Source organism: Rhynchophorus ferrugineus, unplaced genomic scaffold (genome assembly GCF_030347505.1).
Source record: "Rhynchophorus ferrugineus isolate W39M unplaced genomic scaffold, kcgeb_rfMv2 rfM2, whole genome shotgun sequence".
Taxonomy (NCBI): domain Eukaryota; kingdom Metazoa; phylum Arthropoda; class Insecta; order Coleoptera; family Curculionidae; genus Rhynchophorus; species Rhynchophorus ferrugineus.
Window position 1 is genome coordinate 70,028,613 of NW_027472581.1, and position 13,497 is coordinate 70,042,109.

At 29.5% G+C, this 13,497-nt stretch overlaps 1 protein-coding gene across 1 annotated transcript in view; it reads left to right on the plus strand.

Annotated features, from left to right (window-relative positions):
* The first annotated feature begins 708 nt into the window (after positions 1 to 708).
* sbm (L-type amino acid transporter sobremesa) overlaps positions 709 to 13,497 on the plus strand; it is a 56,194-nt gene continuing 43,405 nt past the window's right edge. Inside the window, exon 1 of the mRNA XM_076394519.1 lies at positions 709 to 864. Coding sequence (XP_076250634.1) covers positions 822 to 864 — 43 coding nt within the window. The 5' untranslated portion in view covers positions 709 to 821. The remainder of the gene's footprint in view (positions 865 to 13,497) is intronic.

Here is a 13,497-nt window from a genome sequence, read left to right on the forward strand (position 1 = left end):
TTTTGATCGTAAAATAATGATTCACTGTGTTCATCGAGGCGACTCAGTTATGGCTGGCGGCCTTATCGTTGAATATATAAAGACAGAGTTGGTATTTTAGTGCTTGAATGAACGCTACTAATTACAATGAGCTATTACATGATTGTTTTTTGCCGTTAATTGCCTGAAGTGCGGACTAAAGTATATATTTTCAACGAAACAGTGTCTCCTGCTGCACTACTGCGGTGATGTTACGATTTCGATATGAAAATTACAGTAACAAACATGTAGTCCAAACTTAAATCCGTTTAAGAATATTAAGGAGATTAGACATTTTATAACAATTTTTAACATGCATTTTATATAAATGTTATTATAACGTTTCTTTCGTGAAATTGTTTTTATTTTGACCGTTACTATCAGGCAGGTATCTAATTAAAATATTTTTGATATATAGTTAATTTTGAGACAATCTGAATTATTTGCATGCTGATTTTTGAAGACATTGAACTTTATCTTTGCTTGCTGGAAATTAGGAACTACGACAATATCTAACAGCTGAATGGAAGTTATTTATAATTGAAACATATCTGGTTCGTTCCATTGCAATAAAAAATGCAAGGTTATTTTCATATCAAATTTCGGCAAAAAATGGCCAGACGCTGAACTGTGTCGTTTCGAATCGATATGTTTGTAGATTCGACGCGTTAAGTTTTCTGTTCCGCCAGCAGAGGGCGAAAACTTTGAAAAGCGTGCGACCACACCAGCACGCAAGTTAATTTAGTGAGTGAAATGAAACCAGGCAACAAACGAGTCCTAGTTTTTCCGACCATCATAGGAACATGTATGGAGATGAATACTCAAGAAATCGTCAAGTGTTTTGTGGTAAGACATATAGCGAATTGTGTCCTCTGTCGGTTTAATTTGTTTTTGATCGGAACTAATATTGATTTTATTCAATCTGATGTCGGCATTCTTGCGAGAAATATAGGCATATTTTTAGTTTTCCTGGGGGAGTGAGAAATTAGTAATGTGTGCCGGGCGCTGCAGATGGAAATATTTTAATTTTTAAGACCGACTGTATTAAATGCACTTTTGAATGTATCAAGTACTCAAAAAGTATTGTAATACAAGTGAAAACAGTTAATATTAAAGCCGCATCCTGCTGATGATGAAATTGCATGGAAACTTGTGCTATTATTTGTCTAAATATTTCATGTCTGGACTAATTTATTTACCTTAAAATGTTTTTTTTTTAATTTAGAAAATCTATTGGAAGTTGTACGTAGATAATGTGGATGTTCATTTTTAATATTTGTTTTATTTACAGTAATAAATAAATTAAATTAATAAAAATGTTTTTGGTGTTTGTAAGTATATGTTTCTAATAAATATTGTATTTTACAATTACATGGAATTACTTTATACAACAACAAATGCAATTTTGAGAATATACACCAAGGTCACTATAGGGCACTGATGTGGGCATACTACTAGTTTTACTTATAGTAATTACTATTATACTTTAATAATAACAATGTTTTTCTTAATATAATATTTAAAAACATGTTGTTAAGTATACAAATACGTATGTGACAATTTGATTCATATATTGTATAAAAATAAATAAAAATTTGATTTAACATCTTCCAATGTAATATGACATAATTTAATTAAATTTAATTCAATTTTGTTTTGATATTATTATTTATTTATAATCAGAATAATATATGATTAAGGTAATTGAAAATATTGGTTTGTTTAGTTTGTAATATTAGTTTAGATTTTGAGATAATACATGCAATCAAGGTCATCCTAGGGCATGCAACTCAAAATGTCATGAAGTTCAAGTATTTAAGAAAAAATTCTTCATATACAATTTTATTTATTAATGGTGTCTCCTTAGTTAGATATTTCTTTGTAATGTAAAGGGTTTCAGTTCGTTCTTTTAATTTGTTGTGATTAATGCAATTTATTAATATAAATTAAAATATAGATTATTTAGCAATTTTTTTCATTAATATAAATGTAATCTAGTATTTTAGTTTACATTTTATATAAACATAAATAAAATGAATAAAAACAAATTTAAAAATATAAAAATTAAATTAATTAAATCAAAAAAGTGAAATAAAAAAAATTAGTTGGTTTGGTTTGTTTATATATTAGTTCAAATTAAGGTAGTGCACGTATCAAGGTCATTGTAGGGCATGTGAATTCTAGGTCTTAGGATTAATGGCTCGAGCATTTATGAATGAAATATGTTCTTCATATACCATTTTTTTTATTCATTAATGATCCCTTTCTTGATTATTCTATAAACCACTTCGTAAATATGAGGAAAAGCTTGAATTCCTTTTTTTATTACTATTTTCAAATGATTTTATATAAAAAATATAATATCTAAAAATTATATCAATATTTAATAATTATATTAATTAACATTCATTAATGTAGTGTCTACATTACTTAATATATTTAATGATTTTAAGCATTTTAATAATATTAGTGACTATGTTTACAAAAAATATACATTGAAAGATTTAAATATAGAAAAATAAAAATAAAATAATTCAATAAAGAATCTAAAAGAATGTAAATTTTGATACTTGGTGATGCTATTTAGCATTAATCAGAATTAGTGAATGACAATGTTTCAATGGTTTATGCAACTCAATGTTGCGCCTCTGTATAATGATCTTTTTTCAATGTTTTGTTCAAATACATCTGTAGTATGTATTTTCCACTCACTTTTGTACATGACTAGGGTTGTATTGATGGAATGTGTTTACTTCCGACAGCATTTAGTGATTTTTCTTTAAATAATTAAGTAATTTATGTTTGATTTTATTGTTCGTAGTTCGTCGTATTTGTAAAAAAAATCAAAATTGCATAATAAAAAGAAAAGTTTAATGACAGAAATGTCTAGTGTGATTTATACAATCTTTATTGCAGATTATGTATTATTATAATTTTACATAAGATGATGTTAATTAAGAATTTTATATTAATACTGAAACGTTTTTAAATTTTTTTTCGAAAATAACGTGTATGATTTTGTAAAGTGCACTGTCCTTATCATATTATTAATAAAATAAAAAGGATTAGAAAATATTTTTAATTTATGGACGTGTTATATTTTTATTTACAGATGGCCTATAAGCAGTTCATTTTATTTGAACGATTTAAATAAATAATCTATGACATAGTGCTAATCAGTATTACACATATGATATCCTGCACGTATTCACACATCATATAATTTTTATTTCCTATTATTTTATAATTATTTTCTTTGTACTGAAGTAGCTTGCCGCAATAATTTGCATTTAATTAGAATTATATTCTATTTATTCACTAAAGAAACTTTTGTGGTTTTTCGATCTATATATATATATATATATATATATATTATATATATATATATATATATATATATATATATATATATATATATATATAAACACTCATTTTTTAATCAATGTTATGGACTACTGAAACCATACACGCTAAGTATATTTTTTAAGTGTAATTAATTACGCAGTAATATAACAAGGAATTAATCTTAAAATGCACGTAAAATTATTACAGTTATTCGTTTGTTGGCCAACAAGACAATTTTCGAATTATGCTTCATTATAAGAGGGCGACTCAATGAGAAAAAACAATTTAATTGATTGAATAATAGGCCAACGACGTTAATTAAGAGGCTTCTGGAGACATTCAGCTGAAATGTGCCTTATCTTATTGGAACTATTTTAAATAAGAGTAAGAGAATAAGTATGATATTTAACTTTCAAGGGGTTATTATTAGATCGTGTTAGATTATGGTTGGAACAATTAATGTTCTATTAATCAAGTCTCTTACGAGTTTGCATGTATTTTGATCACTGATATATATTGGTGATATTTTTTTTTGATTTTAAACAACTTTAGCTATGTTTTAAAGTTAATGATTTTGACACTCCTTTGCATAAAACATCAGATTTGCGTTTAATATTATTAAGTTATTGTGTATACAAAGGCTAATCAGAAGATGCTCAAATTTACTATTTGGAAATTCCCTACATTTGTTATGTGATTTGAAGAAATATGTTTGCGAAGTCCATCAAATACTTTTAGAAAGTTTGATTTGTATTTACTTTTAAGGGCGTACGCTTGCAATCATTTATGCATAACCTGCTGATCGTTGCCCATTAGCGCTGTAAAGGTCTTGGTTTCCGAAATGTCATCTCTTATGTTTTACAGCTTACATGTACATAAGCTGTTCTTTGAATGATATGGCCTAGCCATCGGTTATTTATTTTCTATTTTATATATTTTATTTTTTATATTAAATGATGATATTAAATGAGAAAATAATTATTTTTAAAATTTTATTAAAATTTATATTTAAATTAAATAATATAAATGTATATAAATTTAATCATCAACGTAGGCTCCATCAAGCGTCGCTGTAACATTTCAATATCACTTTTGTAGAACGATTTATCTTTTACCTCAAAATAGGCATCAATTTCAGCGATAACCTCTTCATTTGAGCGAAATTTCTTACCTGTAAGCATTTTTATGAGGTCTGCGAACAGCCAGTAGTTCAGCCAAATCTGACGAATACGATGGATGTATGAGCAATTTGAAGTTCAGTTCATGTAGTTTTGCCATTGTCATATGCGGTCGTTTCTTCACAATTTCGGCCTTCAAACGCCTAATAACGCTATATAATATTCACTGTTGATGGCATTTCCCTTCTCAAGCTAGTCGATGAATACTACACCACGAATATCACCAAATTCCGAGGCCTTAACCTTTTCAGCCGATTGTTATGCTTTCGGGCGCTGGAGACGAGTTTTATCAGACGCTGTTCAATCAGATGACGATCGTTTTGATTCCGGAGTAACCTGATGGATCTATGTTTCATCTGTTGTCATATATTGATGCAAAAATTCAGGTTTGTTAAGTTTAAACGGAGCCAAACACTACACAGAATCATCAACACGTTTTTGTTTTGGTAAACAATGAGCAAATGCGACATCCATTTTGAACAGAGCTTTCTCATAGTCATGCAATATAAAATCAACAGGCTTTCACGCAACATCACTTTTCGACCACTCAAAACGATTTTGTGGATTTTTTTGATATTTTCTGGCGATACTATATTATTTGGTTCACTGTGCTCTGCACCATCAGTCTCTCTACGACCACATTTGAAGTCAGCAAACCAACGTTTTATTGTTGTTTCTGATTGAGCGCAGTCCTTATAACACTTTTCAAGCTATTGCTTCGTTTGAACGGTATTTTTTCCCATCAAGAAGCAGTATCAAATTAAAACACAAAATTGTTTTGATCAATTGTTTTAAAAATAACAAAATAGTGTCACTTTTAAGACAATAACTCATAAACTTATGAGTGGAATAGAATATCATGACATTTTAGCAGCTTTCTTTTGAAAGTCAGTACTAACTGAAAAAGCGGTGAGTGCTTATCGATTTGTTCGTACTTTCTCATCTCATTAAGTTTCCTTTAAACTTTTCAATTGAACCTTTTAAGTCAATATAAGATAATCGTCCAGATTCAATTATATTTATTGTAAATTTGCTTTTGCGAGAAACCGCAGCGAACATTTGAGTGATGTTGCATTTGAATGTGTAAAAAAGAATTATCTTATATATGTATATAGAAACTTTGACGCAGGGATTTATATAACTCTCTTTAATAATTTGATTCTAATTTTAGAATTCAAGGTTTCTGTGCTTCTAGAATCAGATGATAAATATATGTTAGTGTTTGATGAATTGTTAATGGGACTAAAAAAATTAAAAAGATACATATATATTAAAATAATGTTTTAAATCGGTATCAATTTCCCGTTATGATTTAAGTGGTAATTCGTGGAATGAGCTACGTATTATTTGAAAAAGAATGACACAATAAACGTCATGGTTTTATATAACGTTGTTTAACACATTTATAACAAATAAACGTACATACCATTTAATGCTGGCAGTAATTGATTCAGTTTACGCTTTGGGCTGACTAAAAATAGTAACAATTTATACATCTGAAACAAATATTTAAAGAAAGTTTACTATTTTAGTTTTTTTAATTAATTACGTCTTACATTATATATGCTTAGTACAATTTTAATTTACAAATTAATTTATTACTACTGTTCTGTTTTACGTGCATTAATATACAATCAAGGCCAGTACGGGATTAATACATCAGTATGTATTTCCCAAATTAGAATAAAACTAACGAAATAACGAAACGAACAAAAATCGAATAGCGAACTAATAACGAAATAAACTAAACAAGTTCGTCTGGTATGGTTTGCTTCAAACTTCTGATTTCTTCTGATTTTAAGGCAAAATCTTGGATCACTTCGTGCATCCATTTGATTTCGAGGTCATCGTGTAGGTCCTCGTTGGTTACGTAGCGATAAGCATTGGTAATTAATCGTAGAACTTTGTTTTCGGTGCGTTAGATTACTGGTTGGTTTGATGTCTTAGTGCATACATATGAATCATATGAATCAATATATATCAATATGAAAAGTTGACCGTAATAAAATACAGATGTATTTTTGTTATATTTCTAGAAAGTTGTTTTGGAGAAGGGAAAAATACGCTTTGACTCTACGGGGGTTGAGACCGAACTATTCCAAATTTGAAGAACAAATGTTTACACACTTTTCTTTGTTTTTATATATATAATATATTTACATGAATGTTCATTCAATTCTAGTTATGTATCAATATCTGTTTATAGTTGACTGTTCAGTAGTATTGGACTACGAGAGCAGGTGAGATGTCAAAATAATTTTTCTATTTATTTCTTAGTTTTTACGAGGGTGGCTTGATAAATACCTGGAATAAATCAGAGATAGTGTTTAGAATCTTATATTTACTCAAAATTGATTTTTCTGTTTCTGCTTATATTATAGCAACTTATTATGTACATATAACTAAGATTTTTTTCCAATAAACCAATACCTCTCTTTTTTTTTCAAATCCAGTTCTTTTGTTTTTAATGTATTCTTTTCAATAGAGTTGTGCATCGAGGTTTGAGCCAAGATATTTAATGTTGATGGGCAGTTTGATTATAAGTAAATTCATTATACACCAATTTGCTTTGGTGAACTTTTATTCATCAAGCCTAGATATATTTATATTTCAAAATTAATTCATTAATTTAGGTTAAATTATTTTATTAATTTTGTTTTAACTTTGTATAGTTGATTTTTTTCATGATTTAATGGTCTCATTTTTTACATTTGAAATTTTTACTTTAATTACAGTTACTGCAAATATATTTTAAGACATCTACAATAGATAGCACAACTATGCCATTATAGTTCTATAACTATATTCATATCGAATGTATCATTTAGTTGTTATGTATTTATACATTACTACATTCTTTTGTTCTAAACAGATAACATTTGTGTTAAAGTTAATTATAAGTTGTTGAATTTATTTATTTTATTTTTACATATTTATAAAAGTGTTTTTATTATTATTCTGAATTTATATCATTATTATGTTTCAGTTGTTATTTATAGAAATCGTAGTATACATGAGTCTGTTTATTGTTTCACGAATGGTTGGCGTCACTAATGAAAAACAAAAAAATATATATTTCAATTTTCTGATTTGGATCGTAGACTATTTAGCTGGTCATAATACTCAATCAATTTTGTCGACGAACGACAGTTTCAGTGTCAATTAATTTAAATAGCTTCGCGTGCTTACTCAATGTATTATTATAATGTACTTTTTCACTGTGTGTGTGCTCAAATGAAACAGTTTTTATTGCCGTTAATTCGTGTTCTATTATAATTTTGTAATGTTAAATTTCATAATGTTATTTCTTCTGAACATGTGCAGATTAATTCCGAGAGACTGAATCTATTTTTTACGGAATGTTAGGAAATTTTAGGTTCCACTACTTAATTAGTTTATTTTTTACAGTGTGGCAATGCCAAAATTAATAATATTTTTTTATTGTGATGTTAAACGAATTAATTTAATAATTTGTTAGAACTGTTTTTTATATGACCAATAAATGCCATCATTTTATGTATTTATATTTTTATTCGTTTACATTACATATCCCCTCTGTGGTTTATGTGTGGAACTATGAAATATTACAGCAATATAAAATTATTAAAAGAAACACAACTATAATATTGAATTTACCTAGGATTTATTAAAATTGCATCTTATTTTATATATACTTACTATCTTATTACAGTACTATCTTAATTTACATATTAATTTAATTTATTAATTGATTTGTTACTAATTTACAAATTAATTTATTACTTATATCAATGCATAAGCAAGGAGAAGTGTGGGATAAATACATCAGTATGTATTTCCCAAATCTGATAGTTTAGACTTACATAACATAAATAAGTTTAGACTTACATAACACGCAATACAAGTTCGTGTGGCTTGGTTTCCTTCAATCTTCTGATTTCCCGTGCGTTGTTAAGTAGCTAGTATCCAGTATTGCTCCCATGTTGCTGTCATTAGTAATCTTCTTTCATTACTAATCTTGGATCGTGCAGTTCTTCGTTGGTTACGTAGCGGTAAGCATTGATAATTAATCGAGGAAATTTATTCATCACTGATTTATTATCTCTTTTGTTTGATATCTCTTTTACAACCCCATATTTACACCCCATAAGCCTTTATAATTGACTAATAAACCAATATATAGTGTAGTTCTTTGATTTTGAATCTGATCCGCTCTGATTTTCGTCTAACGTGATATATCTAGGAATTGAACATATCTATAGGAATTTTTCAATTTGCTGATCAAACAGAGTGCTGCTTGATGCTGTTTAAACTCAAACATTATGCATATTTACGCTGTTAAGTGAGAATTTATAGGATTGCGAAATATACAAGAAAATGGACTTGATCAATTTTCAAGCTGAACTGAAGTATTTCGATTCAAACTGATGGTGTTAAGTTATATAGGTTTACTGATTCAGTTATTCAGTTTGAACTATGACCCTTGGCTACCCATTAGAGTGAAGTATCAATTTAACTGGCAAGTGATTTTTGAGTGTTGATAAGGCATAATTTTTTTCGAAAAAATCGTCGTCGAAATCAAGGAAAGGCTTGACAAATATTATGCGAACTCTTCACCAGCAATTTCAATAGTTAAGAAGTGGTTTACTGAGAACTATTCAACTATTGAAGTTGAACCAGCACAAGTGAAGCCAAATATTCAAGTCACTCCAAAAAGTCCAAATACACCAATTTGCTTTGGTCAACTTTTCAACAATTCTTCACCAGCAATTTCAATAGTTAAGAAGTGGTTTACTGAGAACTATTCAACTATTGAAGTTGAACCAGCACAAGTGAAGCCAAATATTCAAGTCACTCCAAAAAGTCCAAATAAATTGTCGAAAAATGAATGAAATCATATTAGTTGATTGGTAGAATGAGAGTACGTGCATATGAAAAAGCTATCCGCGCGATGGGTGCCGCGATTACTCACGCTCAATCATAAGCGTAACCGTGGGACCTATTCAAAGTTATATAGGCTTACTGATTCAGTTATTCAGTTTGAACTATGACCCTTGGCTACCCATTAGAGTGAAGTATCAATTTAACTGGCAAGGGACCAACATGGATTTGTATTCTTGGCTTTTAAGTAAATGTAATGATCAATGCCCGGAGCGGGTTTGGAATCTGCAACATTCTAGGTGGAAAAGAAAGTAGAGTAACTGTATAGTTGCATTAGCAATGATCATAATCTGAAGCATGATGCAGCATTGCTAGAGAGGTAAGCGAAATTATCGTGTACCACTGAAAATATAAGGTTGAGAAAAAGTGAGCTTTCAAAAGTATGACTTAGGTGGCCTTAGGTAGCGAAAAAATACAGCGCACACTTATCTAAGACTGTGTGATTTTTTATAATTATTAGTGCTTAAATGTAAACGCCAGTATAAGAATTGATGTTGTCGTTTTTGTTTCGAAAATGTTGATGTTAAAGACGAACATTGCCTTAGCTGATTGAGGTAGGCCAAGAGTGTTTTATCTTAGGACATCGTTACGATACTAAACACTGACTATGGATCGAATAATGCCAATGAAGCTGGGTGCTGTCTCCCATCATTACCACTCTAGATTACTTCCATATCTAGTGATTCTACAAAAAGTGAGAGGAATGGCTGGGAAGTTTTTATGTAACCACCGCATATACAGACCCTTGTCCTGTTTGACTACCATTTGTTTTGGTCTATGAAAAAGGGTTTGTGAAAATCACTTGGTTCATTTTTTCGTCCACTGTCTCAAAAGTTTTACATTGATTAAATTATTTCAAGAGATAATAAAATAATGGAATAGAGAAATAAAGAGATAATCAACCACATAAAATATTCCAAGAAATACAGGAATAGACAGAATAATATGAACACCATGTAATATATTACATCTTGTGGCATGCTGGTAACACTGCTTCCGTGTAAATAATGCGACGGGTATCTGTATATCAACGTGCTATATTTTATGCTATCTTTTGTAAAGGTTAAAAGAAGCAATCGGTAAAATGCTACGAAAACAGCTTGGTAGTTTAACGTTTTACGAGCGACAGTATGCAAAAAGCTAAGCTAAGCGGCAAAAAATTAGTGCAACGATTGTAAAACCGATAAAAAGGTCGATAACCCGAGACTTGATGATTGGAAGAGCCAATGAATCAATGAACATTATTTCATATAAACTGTCTGGTTTATCTATGATCCGAACAGCCTGCTTCCTGCAGTCAAGCATGGGGGAGCTTCCATTCTGATTTGGGCGTCCATATCGTGGTATTTAGATTACTGATAATGAATATCTCGACAATCTCAATGATGAACTTCTTACTATGATATATTGCTCCCAGGCAGTGCCATATTCCATGATGATAATGCTCCCATCGCCAGATCTCAACATAATTAAATCGTTATGAGTTTTGGAACAGGTAGTGAGGAGTAGATTTCCATCTCCAATATCATGTTTTGACACGATAATGAGACAACATTCCATTGGAAACTATTCAGACACTCTAAGAATCTATTTAGCAAAAAATTGTAGCTGTTTTAAAAGGAAATGGTGGCTCAACAACTTATTAATAAATAAATATTATGTATTTGTCAGGTGTTCATGTTATTTTGTTCATACTCTGTAGCCAACATTATTGGGAAGTGTTATTGTTGACGAATTTTCAGTTATTAAAAAACAACAGTATTATATATTACACTGTAATATTATATATATTTATTATAGAAATTATGATAAAATTCTTGCAAATAACAAATAAACGGGTTTCCTTTTGCTAATATGATAAATTAAATTAAATACAATAAATGCCTAGTTCTAGGGCTAAAATAGGCACCTTATAATGTTAATTTCTTTTTAGTAATGTTATTAAAGCTAAATCTGTTAAATGATTGTTGTATTATTCGAGATCGTATAATTTCCGATTATTTATGGAAATATATTTCGAATCAATGGCTACTGGTTTGGCAGTAATCCATAATCAATTACTACGTTAACTGTGGATGTTGAAGAAATCATCCTAGAATAGTATTGTTCGAATATATATAATTGAAGAGTTCTAAATTTGAACAGATTTTCATTTTGAACCTGAAAATTTTACTGGCGTTGATATGTGGGAATTTTTAAATAAAAACACGAAAATATTATATCGATAAATACAATTACTCTATCTGCAAACAATAATCATTATGGTAAACGGTTATTTCAATAACTAGCATACAACGATTTTCAAATATATTTATTATTTAGTCAGAAAATAGAACGTATTCCCTGAAATTTTAGATTTAAGACTTGTTTCTTTAGGAATGTATAAGATCTCCAGTGATTGCGATAGAGATTGTAATCTCCTGATCATTTAGCTATGACAGGTTCTCGCTTAAATAGGACGAACTGATTAGGACAAGCTCAGTATCAGAGCTTTCGCATAGAAGATACAATCTGTCGCCATTAATGTCGGCTAATATTAATTAATCAATGCGACTACAATCCTTAATTATTTATAACTTCACAGAAAATACCGGTGCGCTTTGAATTTAATCTGAAAGGATATTTTGAAAAACTTTTTTTAGGCAAAATTTTAAATTTTATTGCTTTCGTTTTCAATGTGAATTTGCAGATATTTTAATTAAATTTTTAAGTATTTTGTATATAATATACATATTATCATAACATTAATTATTAACTCATTAATTAATTCATACTGTTCGCTTATCACCTGTAAAAAATAAATATTTATTAAGCTTATCTGACACGTTACCCTATTCCGTTAGAAGAAAAGTTGGTTTAAGTCTGAATCGATACACAAAAGTCGTTCGATTTTTCGGTATTCCAAATCAAACAGACACTATTTTTAGTGGCTCGTATATTACTACATTTTTGTTTACATAAATTGGTTTTACTACCAAATCAGCTAATTATTCTGAAAATAATTTGTCAATATTTCTCATTGTCATTCAAGAGGAAATCTATTACTTGTATCGGAGGTTTGATGCGATGAACAGTTTGATAAGCCCATAATTTTTGAATTTACCTTGCAGTAACATTAAATAAATCATTGCTACCATTAACCGCCTTCTATTAATAAACTACTATGAGAGCTAATATGATAGCTAATAGCCAATCTCTAGAATTTTAACAAAAATGGTGATTTTTGAGTGTTGATAAGGCATAATTTTTTTCGCAAAAATCATCGTCGAAGTCAAGGAAAGGCTTGACAAATATTATGCGGACTCTTCACCAGCAATTTCAATAGTTAAGAAGTGGTTTACTGAGTCTTGTTGAAGTTGAACCTGCACAAGTGAAGTGAAATATTCAAGTCACTCCAAAAAGTCCAAATAAATTGTCGAAAAATGAATGAAATTATATTAGTTAATCGGTAGAATGAGAGTACGTGTATATGAAAAAGCTCACGTTCAATCATAAGCGTAACCGTGGGACCTATTCAAGGAGTGTCTTCAAGTTTCTACTTCAAAGAAGGCCAAATCGTGTTGGCCAAGTTTTGTGGTAAAACGATCAGCGACCGATTTTTTTATATTAATTTTATATTAATTTGAAGCAAAAACGGTAAAGGAACAAGTGAAGTTTCATTAAGACAATGCACGGGTGCATACGTGTGTAATCACCAAGACAAAAATCCGCATAGAGCTACGAACCAGCATATTCTCCAGTTTTATCCTCCTGTGACTATTTTCTATTTATAAACCTGGAGAATGGGTGGTGTCTGCGCGCTACGAGATTTAGGTTGAATGAAGAGATTATCACTGAAACAAACCTATTTTAAGGGCCTTGAGGAATAAAAATAATCTTTCATTTAAAAAGTCACTGACTTATTAAGATACCCTTGTATTATGGACCAGCTCTTTAAAAAAACTATGAAAATACCCTTATATTATGGACCAAATCTTTAAAAAAACGATGAAAATGTAAAGTAAAAAGGCTATTTTAGTCCGCTTCAGTAAAAAAG